This window comes from Vitis vinifera, chromosome 15 (genome assembly GCF_030704535.1).
Source record: "Vitis vinifera cultivar Pinot Noir 40024 chromosome 15, ASM3070453v1".
NCBI classification, from domain to species: domain Eukaryota; kingdom Viridiplantae; phylum Streptophyta; class Magnoliopsida; order Vitales; family Vitaceae; genus Vitis; species Vitis vinifera.
This window is the reverse complement of record NC_081819.1, coordinates 14703878-14719962: the sequence shown is the minus strand read 5'-3', so window position 1 is coordinate 14719962 and position 16085 is coordinate 14703878. Positions and strand designations below refer to the sequence as shown.

Below are 16085 nucleotides of genomic sequence, written 5' to 3'. Positions count from 1 at the left end.
TAAGATTAAAGTCCAATAAATAAAAATAATTACTACAATAATTTTCTTAAACTCATTCTTCCCTCTCACTGCTTAAATTTATTTCAATAATAATTTAGACTAATTAAAAAAAACAATTTGTTAACATGATATTGAAATATTGAGAAATTTAAGCAAAAAAATAAAATATTTGTAAATAAGTGAGTAAATTTTATTGTAAAATATAAATTTTATCATCTTAATTTTTATTATTAATAATATTAATATCTCGTTTTTATTTAAAAATTTTCTAATTTTGGTAAATCTCAACGTCTTACCTCTAGAATAAAAGTGTAACGCACATGCCGTTGTGTGGAACGTTCGAGAAAGCTCAATAATGCTGCAGTAATCAACGGCCGTGATGAGGAGAACGGGCCCGAATCGACGGTGGAAGAGAGGGGAATGGCACATCCGTAAATGCGGATAAAAAGAAGGGTAAAGAGTGGATGGATGAGGAAGAGCCGCACGCACACGGACACACGATGCCAATCCAAACACAGCAAACAACACAATAAATTGGTGGGATTGAAGATTAGGTTTTTGGTCTCTCTTAAAACACTCTCCATTGCGGCTAGGGTTTTGAGGTATCTCTGTCGAGTGACCTAACTTATTGGTTTACGCAGATCTGTATCAATGGCGGTGATGTTAAGCTAGGGTTTGTTGGTCGCCTTCGGAGTTCTAAGCTAGGGTTTTGTTTTGTGGTTGGAGGGTACAATCAGAAATGGCGACCATGAACCCTTTCGACCTATTGGGGGACGACGATAGCGAGGACCCCTCGCAGCTGATCGCAGCTCAGAAGATCGTGCCGAAGAAGGCCCTGGCTCCCACTCAAGCGGCGGCTCCCGCTCAGCAGGCCAAGCCGGCCAAGCTGCCCTCCAAGCCTGTGCCTCCAGCTCAGGCCGGTGAGTGTTCTTTTAGGTTCAATTTCTTCTATTATATTGTGTTTTATTTTGTGGATTTTTGAGGATTTGGATTTGGTTTCATGGGTTTTATTTTTTACTTTTTGGGAAAGTTTAGATTCTTTTCTTTTTTGGGTGATTTATAGAGATTTGAAGAGAGGTTTTATTTGATTCGTTAAGTGAATATTACTTGTTTTTCTTTCTGTATATAACCTTTAATGTGGTTTCTCTGATATGGAATTATTTTGCTCTTGTACATGAAAAGAAAGACGGTAGATTTTGTTTAAGCTAAGTTTAGAAGTGTTTGTTGTATTGTATTTTTAATTAGAAATTAGTGGGATTCATTTGTTCACTTAGTTTTTGTATCCTAATGATTTATCATGTTGTTTGGCCTTTGTGGTATTGATGTTTGTGAGAAGTAGATGCATTTTTGGTATATATATATATATGATTTTGTAATCATTTTATTTGCGTCTTACACAGTTTTAAAATTTTGTATTCTTTTCCATGTATCATTTTTCTTGGTTTTGGCATTTTCTTAATATGCATTTGTCATTGGGCTGAAGTTTTCTTGGTTGGTATGTGAAAGTATGTAGTCAGATTTTGTGGGATCTTCTAAATTTTATTTGGTTTACTGTGACTTGGAGAGTTTGTTAATATGTTTGTTAGTTCCTCTCTATGTAGTTTGCGTTTATATTGGTGGGGGTGCAATTCCCTGCATTTATGAAATGCCTTCAAAGCTTGGTTTCTTGTGTTCTTTTATTGGCTATTTGAATGTAAAGGGTGGCATCAGAATAGTGTGAAGCCAAGCATTGGTGAGTTGGGGAAAATAGTCTAAGATTAGATTCTTTTGTTACTTGTGTGTGGATGTTATGTCTGGGGCCTTTCCCAATGTCATCTGGACACTTTTGGTTCCATTTAATTGTTTCTTTTCTTGGACGATAGCTTATGTAAAAGTTCAATTGTTGTCGGTAGCTGTCTAAGATATTCGTGATCCAAATGGGGCCTGTTTTGGAAGCAATATATTATTTGGCTTTCTTATGGGTTTTTTTACATTGTTTATTTATAGTTAATGCTAGTTGTGGCAAGGGCTTCGCCAAAAGGGTTTGTGGTATATTAGCTGAGATGTTTATCTGCAGACCTTCTTTTGCTTTTGAAAGACTTTGATTGAGGTGGTTTTTAGATTACACTATTTCCTATCTCATTTGTCATCTGTTGGTCGTCAGTCTAACAATGCTGTACTTGACTTTATGCTGCTTACATGCTTCACTTTTTTTGTTTTATTGTAATAACAAATTTATTGGGAATTAATAAACAAGTTTAGCTTTGTTTTGGAGTTTACCTTAGTATTCACCTTGATAAATTGTTGGATTTTCCATTATCATATTTTTCCTTTTTCATAGCAGACTCTAATACCTAATTGTCTCTTTCTTTTTCTACAGTGAGGGAGGGAAAGAACGAATCTGGGCGTGGAGGTGGTCGTGGTGGACGTGGATATGGGCGTGGTCGTGGTGGAGGTGGATTTAATCGAGACTATGCTAACAATGAGAACTCCTTCAGCAACATGGGAGTTGCTGGTGGTCAAGGTGCCCCTGAAGATGGAGAAGGTGGAAAACCCTCTGAAAGGCGTAACTATGGGGGGCCTCGTCCTCCTTTCCGCGGCCGCCGTGGTGGCTTCAGTAATGGAGAAGCAGGGGATGGGGACCGCCCCCGTAGGGCATTTGAACGTCGTAGTGGGACTGGTCGTGGGTCAGTATAGAGTTTCTAATGTTTCATCTTGATGCATCCCGTGATTTGTGATTTTTGTATGGTTCTCCTTCGTTTATTCTTTCAACCATCTGTCTGTTTGCAGAAATGAGCTCAAACGAGAAGGGTCTGGCCGTGGGAATTGGGGAACTGAGACTGATGAGCTATCTGGGTGAGTATTTCCCTTACACTTGCAACTAGTGTTTCTAATAACCCTTTTTGCATGGGATGGTGTTGTCAAGATGGAACGGGTGCTTTGTTGGGAAGAGGCATAAGAAAGCATGGTCGGCTGCACCTTGTAACTTTTTTTGGATTTTGATGATTGGTTAGGTCAAAGTAGGTGTTGAAGGTTGTGCGTTTTCTTTTTCCTATTCTTTTTTGCTTGGTGCCCTTTGTATACCCCTCATATACTTTGGTGTGCCCTTGTTGTAGCTCCTTTTGTAGCTTCTCTTTTATATGTATAGATGCTCTACTTCTCTTTGCATATGTATGTCAATTTTTATGTTCATCATGTTTATTGTTCAGGGTCACTGAGGAAGTTGTCAATGAAGGTGAGAAGAATTTGGGGGCTGAGAAGCCTGTAGGGGAAGAAGATGTGGCAGATGGCAACAAGGAGAATCCTGTGAATGAACCTGAAGAAAAGGAACCTGAGGAAAAGGTGAATGGCTCCATGATTTAGATGTTTTTATCCTGCCAAAGTTGGCATCTCATCCTATAATCATATTCATGACTCTTGATCCACAGCAAAAGCAAGGTTTTAAAGATAAAAAATTAAACTCTTATCATTATGGTGTGCCTTAGTGCTTCTTCCTTAGGCAATTCATTTTAAATTGCAGTTGGAGGGAAACAAACAGGAGAAAAAAAATTGTTTCTAATATAATGTGAGATTTTTTTTTTCTTTCACCCAAGAGCAACCTTGTTTTCCTGCACCAGGTCATTCATTGTTTTCTACAAAGTTGTTGTCAAATATGTTGACCTTATAGCAGCATTAGCAGTCAACTGGTATTCTTTAGGTTGACAGTTATAATTGGTTGAATCTGTGAAGTACAATTCAGTATGATATCTTTCCCCATAAATTAAGCTCTAAAGTATTCCCACATTGTGCATTGCTTTGCATATGCCAATGGAATGGTGAATTCTTTATTGATTAATTTTTCACATATTGAGATCTGAACTGTGCTCATTGCTTTATGCTGCATACAGGATATGAGGAAATATTTTTTTGTTGATATCAGCTTCTTCATGGTTGTAATCCATATATATTATCTACTTTTTTTTTTCCGGTTTATCATTTTGTTGGGTGGTGGGGGCCTTAAAATATTTAATCAAATATTCTAGGAAGTGAAACTTTGATTATCTAAGAGAATTTTAGCTTTGTTTATTTTTCACATCTTGAGATATGAACTGTGCCCGTTGCTTTATTATGCATGCATGATATGAGGAAATATTTTTGTTGATATCAGGTTCTTTGTGGCTGTAATCCATATATATTATCTAGTTTTTTTAAATTCTGGTTTATCTTTTTGCTGGGTGGTGGGGGCCTTAAAATATGTAATCAAATATTCTAGGAAATGAAACTGTTATTATCGAAGAAAATATTAGCTTGTTAATTCTGATCTGACAATGGTAGTATCCAGCCTCTGAACCATGCTATATGCTTCAACCTATGTTATGTAGGCTTAAATTTTAATTTTCTACTGTTTGCCTTATTGAGCATTAGATGGCATTCCCTTCAGGAAAGCCCTCACCCCACCCACCCACTCCCAAGATACACACAACCCTCCATAATAATAGTAATAATAATTGCCATTCTGATAAAAAAAAAATAATTGTAGTGCTTCTGCAATAGCTTTTTCAGCACAAGTATCAAGAAGTAATGAGCTTTTGTTACTTAAGGTAATCTCAAGTTAATATTGTAGATTAAAATATATTTCTTACAACATTGTTCATTAAATTTTTTATTTTTGGTTGAAAAATCTCCCATTCTATTAGTAAGAGATCTTACTGGCATCTGTGCAATATTTATTGTGCACCAATCGGATATTGCTTATGGTCCTTGTATCTTGTAAATAGGAGATGACACTTGAGGAGTATGAGAAGGTGCTGGAAGAAAGGAGGAAGGCTCTGCAGACACTTAAGACTGAGGAAAGAAAAGTGGATGTTGATAAAGAGTTCAAGTCCATGCAACAGCTTTCAAGCAAGAAGGGGAATGATGACATCTTCATCAAATTGGTGAAATCCGTTGAATCTTCGTGCATTATTCTTGTACTAATCATGTTATGAAGCTGACTTCTAGTATCTTAACAATCTTTGCTGTTTAAACTCTCTTCCAGGGCTCTGATAAGGATAAGCGGAAAGAGGCTGCTGAGAAGGAAGAGAGAGCCAAGAAGGTACATTTTCTTAGCAACTCATTTATATCCTTCTCCATATGATCATATCCTCTCTTTTTTGAGCCTTGTGTTGCTATGCAATCTAGGGTACAATTAAAATTTTCTTGTCCCTGATTTAGTACAACATTCACCAATCTGTCTCTCAATGTCAACTTGTTTATTCTTTAACCCACAATCTTACCTCCCAATAGATCTGCATTTCTTCCTCATGTCTTCCATGGATCTCATTTCTTGTTTACTGTTACTGCATCTTCTCTGTGGTTGTTTATATTCCTGGGACTTGACATTTAGTCCAGAGCCTTTCAGGCATGGTTCACTAGATCAACTGATTTTGTAGATTTCTTTGGTTACTTCAACCTAGATGTGGCTTGGCATTTGGCTTGTCCTGTTAAAATCCCTTTATGAAAAGAAATTAGATTTTATGCTTAATTTTTGCCTTCTGATTTTAGTTCTCTGCTATGCTTTCAGGATTCAATTGTACTTGATATTACTTCTATGAATGTCCATTCCACCATTTTTATTCCCATAAGATTCGACAGCATTGTTGGGCATCTTTATTAATACAGTCTAGCAATTCCAATTATTCCCCTTTCTGGATGATGCTGAATCTGATTGATTGGTGGTGGTTTGTTGTAGGCTGTCAGCATTAATGAGTTCTTGAAGCCTGCTGAAGGGGAGAGGTTCTACAGCCCAGGTGGTCGTGGTCGAGGGCGTGGTCGTGGTTCTAGAGGTGGGTATGGTGGAGGCAATGCAATGAGCAATGTGGCAGCCCCTTCCATTGAAGATCCAGGACAGTTCCCAACCTTAGGTGCCAAGTGAGATTTTGTCTTACCCCCCACTTCCAATCTCTCTTTGGTTTTTCCTTTCCTTGGGCTTCTGTCCTTCAATCTTGAGCGGGAAATTGACTAGAATAATGGGGTTTCCTGTATCAAAAAGATCTCTTAAATTTTATGCCTTAAAAATGTAAATTTCAGGTGTTTCATGCGTTCCCCTGTAGTTTTTCGTTTTTAAGTGGTATGCTGTGTTTTCTTTCTTTCTTTTCCTCTTATTATTGGCCGTTTTGAGAATTTGGGGCATGTGAAACAATTTATTTATGACTAGAAATTGATGTTGCTCAGTTTTGTTTCTGGAATAGATGGGACGCGATTTTGCTTATTTCTGAATTGGGACTTGTGGTACTGCTTGACATCAGTCTTTCTTTGCAAAACTGTTGTCATTTCTGTTATCATTTGGTCTGTAAATATATATATATTATTATCCAAATATGCCGGTCCTTCATTGGAGGGGCAACCAAATTCACAGCTCTGAACAATCTTGTCGTATCCTCCTTCAAAGAGGAGATATGCTTTATTGGTGGTGCTGTCGTATTATTCCCTTTTCTGGACGTTATATTGGGGAGTTGCGGTGTTTTCAAGGGTCACTGGTCCTGGATTTGTCTTCTTCCTCAGGACTTTTGGAGTATCTGAGCTGGCCCTGTCAAATGTCATATTGCCCAACATTCGGGTGGCAACGTTCGGGTATGATTACGTTTTGGGTGTTTAATAATTTGGTTGTTTTTGGGTCAATCTGCATCATGTTGTAGTGATCAACTTAAGTATCATTTTAATCTTTTTATACTACAATTTACTAATTTAAAATTTGATTTTGAATAAACAGGTTAATTATGATTTAAAAAGTTGATCATATAAGATTTGATTATCAAATAGGATTTTTTTAGGGTTTATGTTTTAGATTTGATTGTTGATCTCGATGTGTTTAGTTATGATCCAAATTACCACAATTCATGACATTGCAATTACTAGAAGCTCAAAGATAGGGGAGGCTAAGAATGATGAAAGTATGTATTGATATTCTGATTTACACACTTGTATCTCAACAACCATGAAAAGAACTTTCAAACCTACAACTGAATGATAGATTCCTAATGACTGGTTCTGATCAGGAATAATGAAAGACAAAAAACAAAACCTTGAATGCAACCAAGATTAGAGTAAGCTAATATGTTGGATAAGAATCCAGCGAAGCAGCTAGAATACAAGGAAGTTGGAAATACAAGTCTGGGCTTTTAAGATCCGCAGCAGCTACGGCTCTGTGAAATGGGCTTTCCTCTGGTTTTTACTCCTGAGTCTCTGCCATTGTCCGTGGCTCGTTCCTTCACCACCCTGCATTATTTATTATTAACAGTATTAAGACTTGGTTTCCATCCCGGAAAGCACCAAGGAGAAAAAAAAATTATTGATGAATACCTACCTCTCCTTGACTGCAGTAGCCATGGCTATGAAAGCCTGTTGGACATTACTTCCATCTTTTGCACTGATTTCCATTAAAGGTGCCCCAATTTCATCAGCTAATGCCTGGAAGCTGAATGGTTAAAGACTGTAGGTTCTTATGAATCTTCAAACAAAATGCTGCAAGCTTATTATATGAGCTTGAATTGAACTTGAAGACACAGCAATGATATGATACCTTGGCTGTTTTATATGACACTACTCTATCTGCCGTGAGATCAGACTTGTTTCCTAGTAGAAATATGTTGACATTCTTACCAGCCGTGGAATAAACTTCTTTCACCCACATCTTCACATTATCGAAACTCTCTTGGTCTGTTACATCATAAACCACCTAGTAGAGAAGATGAGAACATATCAAATATATAGGCTCTGTTTGAAAAGTTCTTTTCAAAAATGTTTGTGAAAGATAGTTTTTTAGAATAATTTTTTAAAATTGTTTTATAATGTTTCGTAAAACAGAAGTCTGTATGAGTAATTATTCTTCATATTTTTATAATTATTTTTTAAAACAACTCTCGGAAAGCAAGGGAGAGGAGACCACCGACCATAACACCGTGTGCCCCACGATAGTAGCTGCAAGTGAGGGCCCTAAATCTTTCTTGCCCTGCAGTGTCCCACTGCCAACAAGTTGAAAGAAACTTTGTTTATCTGCTGAATTGCTTCTTCCTCAAATGTGTTAGCATGCTTATACTACTTGTAAAATCAGAAATATTTAGTGGACAATTTTGGCAAAGACCAGAGTGTGAGCAGCCATGTGCTTATGACTTATGAGATGAAACAAAAAATTAAGAAACCCAACCATACAATTTGAAGTTTAAGGTTCCTCCCATCCCGCTCCATACTGCAAATTTTCTACGGAAACAAACATGGGAAAATCAGTACTTTTGAAAAAGAAATTCTCGAGAGTCAATAATTGCTTAGTTCTTGGTGAATGGTTACTCACAAAATCAACTCCAATGGTGCTTATGTAAGCCTCAGAATATGTATCATCCTGTATGTCAGAGATCAAGGAAATCATTAGGTTCATAAAGATAGAGCCGCATACAAAGCTCTGTTCATCATCACAGGCCGCAGAAAGATTAATGCTCTACATTTAGAGGGTACTGGAGACAAAACCAAAGACTAGGAACTCAAAAATTCATAATTTATCAGTAGCTAATGAAGTACTACTATCCTTCTCTTCATGGTAGGCCAGCTCAATATTCCAGACTAGTACTCCTTGTTTGTTTGCACAGAAAGCAGAAAATATTACTGATGACAGAAGCAAGAATGTAGGAGATGAATAGACTGATGAATGAATTCCACCCACAACTCAAATATAAAACCCCAACTCTCCACAGAAACAAACCCCAAATCGAAAAAGACATCCATAAGAGAAGAGGCACCCCTCCTAGTTCTAGCTGAAGTCATAGACTAAGAGTTATCTTTAGAAAGTATTTCCAAGTATAAAAAGGGTTAAGCACTTTATAGACACTTCCAAGAATATCATTCCATTAATAAAAGCGTTTTGAATCCCCAAAAGCACTTTTAGAGAATACACTTCCATTAAAAGTGGTTCCAATAGAAACAGAGCACTGCACCCTGAAACCATCATTGAATCCTTTGAGATATTTTCCTTTCGGAGGGTGACTTTTCTGGCAAATACCCAATGCATAGAAACTAGCATTTCCATCTCTGTAAGTACTTAAAAAAATTGTGTGAAATTTGAAAAACACCCACTTGATATTGCAAAAATAAAAAAGAGGCAACCAAACAACACTCAATTCACACAAACTCACAGCATATCTCAGAAGAAGACATGATTTGCCAACCCCAGAATCTCCAACAAGCAAAATCTTGAAAAGATGATCACTGTACAACACAGACAATGAAGAAGAAACTTAGAAAGGAAAAGAGGTGTGACATGGGCGCTAAGAGCCTAGAAATTCAGAGACTCAATGCAACTTACTACTCATAATTCATGGCTGTGATCAAAGAAAGGCGAAGCCACCGGAATCTATGGATTCTCCGGCGAGTTCAGGCTAGAATATCCCTGAAGAGAAGAGAGAGAGAAGAGAGAAAATAGGAGAAAGGAAAAAAAGAAAGGCTAAAAAACAAGGAGTCCAGCGAGAACCGAAGAGTCTTGAAGTGCATGAATAATGGAAATTTACAAGGATACTAATTGGCTTTTTATTCGGTTACAAATAAATAAATAAATATATTAAAAAAAAGGCTTTAAATTATTTTTATAAATTTAATTATGTGAAAGATAATAACAATGGGATCCTACCTTTTTTTTTTTCCATATATAAGAGACAAATTAATGACCTCATATATGGAAGATAACAAAAACTATGACCTTAAGACCTGTACCTTTTATGAGGGTTTTGTTCGAAACGGCAAGACTCACTTTTATTTATTTGTGAAAATTTTGAAACAAATTTTGAGATCTATAACTATTTTTTTAATAACTTCAAGGAAAATTAAATTTTAATAGATTTGTGTTGGAATTGCTTTTAACTTTTATTTTAGGAGTGATAGAAGTAGAACTAGCTACTACGTATTGGATAATTGCTTTGAAAATATTTTTATTAAAAATAAAGATAATTTTATATTAATAATAATTTATTTAAAGTGCTTCGATAAATTTCAACTTTTATATATATATATATATATATATATATATGCATGCATATATGAATTCTATGTTATATTTCTCACATTAATAATATAAATCTTGAGACAAATGTTATATATAGATTTTAGCCAAATTTGGAATATATATTTAAATGCATTTAATTTATGCATATACATGTTGAACCTAAAAAATTTAGCTTATTAACAACACGTTTTGCAATGATTATTGAAAGTGTTTTTAATATTTTTAATACTTAAAAAATTTTATATTTTGAAGAATAGAAAAACTATAAATATTTTTTAAAATTATTAATAATGCATTTGATAGTGATTTTAGGAAGTGTTTCTAACTTTTGTAACATTTGAAAATTTTTATTCTTTAAAAGTATTTTATAGTGATTTTAGGAAACACTTTCAGCTTAAAAATGTTTTTGAAAACAAACATAAGGTGTTTGATAAAATTTAGGAAACACTTTTAAAATTTTGAAAAATCATTTATAAGATTGAAAAGTCACTTGTAAAGTTTTATGGAGAAACACTTTAGAAGTTATTCTTTTAAAAACACTTTACAAAACATTTTCATTAAAAACACTTCGAGTAGAAACACTTAAAAGCATTTTCATTAAAAGTCCGTTTGTTAGTGAATATAAGAAGCGTTTTTAACATTTTTAATACTTGAAAATTTTTATCCTTCAAGTATTATAAACGCTTCCAATAATCATTACCAAATACACTCTAAGTTTTAAAGTAAATTATTGTTTGGTAGTGTTTTTACTCAAAATGTTTTTAGTAGAAGTGTTTTTTCTAAAAGTGACTTTCACTTATTACATGTTTCTTCATAAAACACTATAAGTAATTTTTCAATATTATAAATGATTTTTCATATTTTTAAATGTGTTTCTTTAAATTTGTCAAACACCTATTTTTTTTTTTTTTTCAAAATTACTTTTTATGTTAAAAACACTTTTTAAAATTGTTGTCAAATGGTCTATAAGATAAAAGTAAAAAAAAAAAAAAAAAAAACTTTTCTGTTAAGATAAAATAATCTTAGAAAAAAATAATAAGTTAAAATACAAATAATTTTTAAAAATTAAAGATAAAAACTTAGCACCTATAAGTATTATTTATACTTTGGATTAATGTCTATTAGATTTAAGACAAAAGACAAGCTTATATCTTGGTTATTATTTTTAGGTTAATGTTAAATTTAAATATATCTTAATTGAATGGTAGTTAATAGTATTATGACATGTAGAAACATGACAAACTTATATGTTAATTTCATATAATTACAAAATAAAAACAATAAAATATTTTCTAAAAAAAATAATGACATAATTTCTATATATAATGAATTATTTTAACTATTATTGAAATAATACCATATTTAATCATTAAAATTTTAAATAAAATATTTATATATTATACCTTAGGTTAATGCATCTAATACAAATTTTAATTTATTTGGTTCAACATTAATTTTTTATTAAATTAAAATATTCATATATTAAAAAATATCAAATGTGTGATTGTTGTAAAGAAAATTAAAATGTTTTCTTAGTAATTACTCTTAATTAATAAAATATAAATATTTTTAATTCATATTTTATTTTTATTATTTATATCTAACATTTTTATGGCTATTTCTAAATCTAACTCAATTTTTATTAGATGAAAATAGCATCAAATCCTAAAATATATCATTGAAATGAGGATTATTTAAAAATAATAATATTATTAATATTAAAGTTTTTTATATTAATATTCTTATAAACACTTAAATAGAATTGTTAAGTCTGATTCTCAATAAGATCCTAATCTTTTCATTTCCTTTTTTTTTTTTTAAATGTATTTTCATTAGCTAAAAAACCTCTAGTAGGAGAGAAAATGATGTTTGACCCCTAATAGACTAAAAAAATTCTCATTCTCCCATCTTTTTAACTCTTTCTCACAATTTGGTGATTATGATCATGATTACATTTGGAATGTATTTGTCTATTTTATATTGCATTATTCTTACTCTTTCCTTAGAAGCAAACCATGTATTACCAAATGGAAATTCATTAATAATTATTATTGATATTAATATTGTCAGCCCAAAGGTTCTCCTAAGTGAGCTGTGATGATTATAAATCATTGTTAACTTAATAATAAATTTAAATTAAGATAAATTTCAGAATAAGATTATTTGAGAAATTTATTTGGAAAATCAAGTGAGGATCAAAGAAGCTAAAAAAAGGGCTAAAGAAGTGTAAGACTTAGGTCGCATGAAATTATTCAAACTTAGGAATCCTTGTAAGGTGTTCCCTTGGATGCACTTAGGTTGTTAAAGTCAATCCATGCATAATTTTCATATCGATTTTAAGCCTTAAAGAGTATTTTCTTATACCCGAGTTTTAATCCAAAACTTTAGGCAAAAATATTTCAAGTAGGTGTCATACAAGTGCCTAAAAGTATTGCCCAAGTGATAGGAAGTTTTAATTTTATTTTTTTTTAAAAGAAGAAGTTTTCAAGTAAAAATAAGCCAATCAACCAAGAGACTACTCAATCAATTAGGGAACCAATTGACTGGTTACAAGTATGTTAACCATGTTTCCAATGGTTTTGTAGAAGGAATCCATAGATCTATTGCTTATGAAGAGGAAACTTAGTACATTTAATGGGGTTAAGGATTCAAAACTCCAATGTAAGGATGGATGCACAAATATGCATGGGTTGAGTGTGTGATTTGTCAATGTGTTTCTTGGAAGTGAATAAGGAAAACCCTTAAGTGAGGGAAATAAGTAGTGAAGTTGATGGAAAATACTTCAATTCCCTCAAAAAGAACTATCTTATATACCCTTTATACAGATAGTTCATTGACTTTGTATAATTAGTACAAATTTCACATTTGTATCGTTGGATGTGTGCACAAGTGTGTTATTTATAATTCAGTCATAATCCATACAACAAAATTTTGCACTAACACAATCATTTGACTCAAGTTTCAAAACTTCGAACCAAAGTAACAACAACAATACTCAACTTTCATTCTCAATCTTCTTCTCATTTTCTCAACAACCAAACAAAGCAAAGAAGAGGAAGATTCGAAGCTATGGATTGTTGTGATCTGAAAATTTCTTTCTTTTGTTTCTTAGCAACCAAATAGAGCAAATAAGAAAATGAAGGAAGCAAATAAGGAAATTCATTCTTTTGCTTCAAAGGATTTCTTGGCCAAATTGTCAATAATGTAGTATGGATCTGAAGACCAACCGAAAATTGGAGACCGTTAGGTCATTTGAGATGATCTATGACAATTCTAGTCAAGTTTCTAAGGCCCTAGAGATAATGGATGCTAAGATTTCAGAAGAATTGAAACAAGTGATCGTGGATTCCATTAAAAGAGATGAGAAAGAGGGTTGCAAAAAGGAAACTATGGAAAGTATGTGTTAAATGGGTAAAAGATAGTGTCATCTATATGACACCTAATAAAGGTATTTTTATCCCTCCCATTTCATATCATTATCAAGAATTATATAAGAAAATATGGCCTTTAAGGCCATTATCATATTCAACTACATCTTTAACATGATTATCCCATAAATATTTAACTTTAAAGGAAATCAATCAAACATCAAACTAGATTGACTTTGCAACACTTCGTCTACTTTTAAGTTATTTTATTCTTTCAAAAAATTGTATATAGGCACCAATGAAAATGAATATATATATATATATATATATATATAATGTCACATATTTTTCCTTATTTGATATGTGATATCACAATGACCTCTCTATGTAGACATGATGTTCTCCTCGTGTCCTACAAGATTACGAGGCTAAATAAATAGATGATCCTTGTAGAGCCAAACAAATAGAGGCCTCACATCGGGGTCAAATATTGGTTTGATACCATTTGTGAGAACCCACTCCCAAATTTGTATCCATACTATACCCCTAAACTACAAGCTAGAGCACAACAATTTATCCATCATTGCTACTTGTTGATTGCAAGCTCAAAAATCCCTTTTTCACCTTTCTTCCATGTCTTCATTTTTATTGGTTCACTTCTTCCTTCACACAAGAACTTTATTTACCCATTGTTGTTTTGCATTTTGTAATATCTCATATCAAATAAAAGAAAAAAAAATTGACACTATATATGTATAGACTCTCTTAACCTTGTGGACAAGTTTTAAAGTTATAAAAGCCCATTGGGCCACAAATGATATCAAAGTCTATTCTTGATCCTCTGATTTATTCAATCTTAAAGATGTTATGCTTGTATGGAATGGCGATTATGATATCCTATATTGGAAAGGAGAAATTTTTTTTGGCACTACATATGTATTAACTCCTCTACTTATATAAACATGTTTTAAAACAATGAGAGCTCATTGACCATAGAACATACAATATCTACATAGTTAGAAAGGAGTTGTTGCACACATGCACACACATATGTTAGTTGGGATTCTAGATAGTATATATACAATTAGGAGTGAGTCATTATATATATGAAAAAACTAAAATATCGAAAAGGTACTTACCAAACTTCCAATTTCCATTGTTGAATATATATATATATATATATGAAAAAACTAAAATATCAAAAATGTACTTACCAATTTCCAATTTCCATTGTTGAAAGTACACCAAAAAAAAAAAAATAGAACATTGGCTAAAGATACAAATAATGGGAATAAGATTAAAAAAAAAAATGAACCAATCTTTAATGGGACATAAACTTCTCTTAACCTTGTGGACAAATTTTAAAGCCATAAGAGCTCATTGGGCCACAAATGATATCAAAGTCTATTTTTGATCCCCTGGTGTGGGCCTTTATTTGTTCAATCTTGAAGATGTTATGTTTGTATGGAATGGCGATTACGATATCCTATATTGGAAAGGAGAAATTTTTTTTGTCACTACATATGTATTGACTCTTCTACTCATGTAAACGCGTTTTAAAACAATGATTGTTGGAATATGTGCCCATAAAAAAATGAGATTTTTTTTTATTTTGCTGATTATTAATATTTTTTTAAGGAATTATTTCAATATTATTGTTGCATACATGTTATAGATGCTTTATAAATATCGAAAACCCTAGATTATTTAATTGTAACTTTAAATATTGTATATAAGTGTTATATACAGGAGGATAATATTTAAAGTAAAATAATCTAATATGTTCATAATTAAAAATTAAAGTTGGGATCTTTAATTTAAAATTACTAGCGCGGTTCATTACATTCTGAATGAAATGATCTTATCCGGATTGTTAATAATGAGATTATTGGAATGAAAGCGCTTTATATAATTTGATTATATAGGACTGGAACACGATTAATTATGAATCTCTGATAAATTCCGTTATAATATAGAGCATTCAATATTAATCAATGATGGTCATATATGCATTGATCTTAATTCTGAGTGATTAATAGACTCCTATTTATTGTATTGTATTTTTTGACATACCGAGTAATGACACAAATACATAGTGTCAAATTCTTGGTGTATTGGAAGTATAATAAAATAAATAGCCGGGAATATTAATATACAAGATGAAATCCATTCCTTCGTTAAGAAGTCAGATGGACGGTTCCCATAAGTATTGGTTCGGGCCTTGAATGATAAGAGTGCTCAATTTTAGACCATAAATATATTATTCATTAGAGAACCAATGGCACTTAAGGAGAAAGATATAATTAAAGAGGTTAACGGAAAAACCTAGCTTCAATTATGAACCGTTTATAGAGGATTGACTCATATGTAATGACTATATTAATGGGCAATTCAAATCCTTTGAATATATTTAATTTTATAATTTTAAGAGTGGAATTCCAAATTTTTAGTGGAGTAATTTTGGAATTAATAATTTTGATTTTTTAATTAAGTTGTTAATTAATTGTCAAAATTATTGGAGTTTAAAATTATAATGTCCATAGTTCCTCTCAACGGCTCCATTAAAATTATATGAACATTTTTTTTATGTTGGGTTGATTTTATTAGTTTGAAATTTTGAATTCTAAATTAATTTCACACAATCTTGATTTGATTTATTTATTTTATAATTTGATTATTTAAAATATTTTTTGATGCAATGTGGTGAAGACCACACTTACTTGTATTCCCTA

At 32.4% G+C, this 16085-nt stretch overlaps 2 protein-coding genes across 2 annotated transcripts; one reads left to right on the top strand and one right to left on the bottom strand.

Annotated features, from left to right (window-relative positions):
• The first annotated feature begins 395 nt into the window (after positions 1-395).
• Positions 396-6208, top strand: LOC100259885 (RGG repeats nuclear RNA binding protein A). Its single transcript, XM_010663103.3, has 7 exons — positions 396-920; positions 2360-2666; positions 2770-2835; positions 3189-3321; positions 4737-4895; positions 4997-5053; positions 5690-6208. Exons 1-7 carry the CDS (start codon positions 740-742, stop codon positions 5870-5872), a joined length of 1086 nt encoding a protein of 361 aa, XP_010661405.1. The 5' UTR covers positions 396-739; the 3' UTR covers positions 5873-6208.
• Positions 6209-6882: 674 nt separating this feature from the next.
• Positions 6883-9448, bottom strand: LOC100254766 (GTP-binding protein YPTM2). The gene is made up of 8 exons (XM_002272258.3): positions 9293-9448; positions 9123-9195; positions 8288-8335; positions 8149-8196; positions 7890-7961; positions 7520-7675; positions 7304-7407; positions 6883-7215 (listed from the first exon to the last, which is right to left on the bottom strand). The coding sequence occupies exons 1-8, from the start codon at positions 9304-9306 to the stop codon at positions 7119-7121; spliced, it is 612 nt and encodes a 203-aa protein (XP_002272294.1). The 5' UTR covers positions 9307-9448; the 3' UTR covers positions 6883-7118.
• Between the last annotated feature and the right edge of the window lie 6637 nt (positions 9449-16085).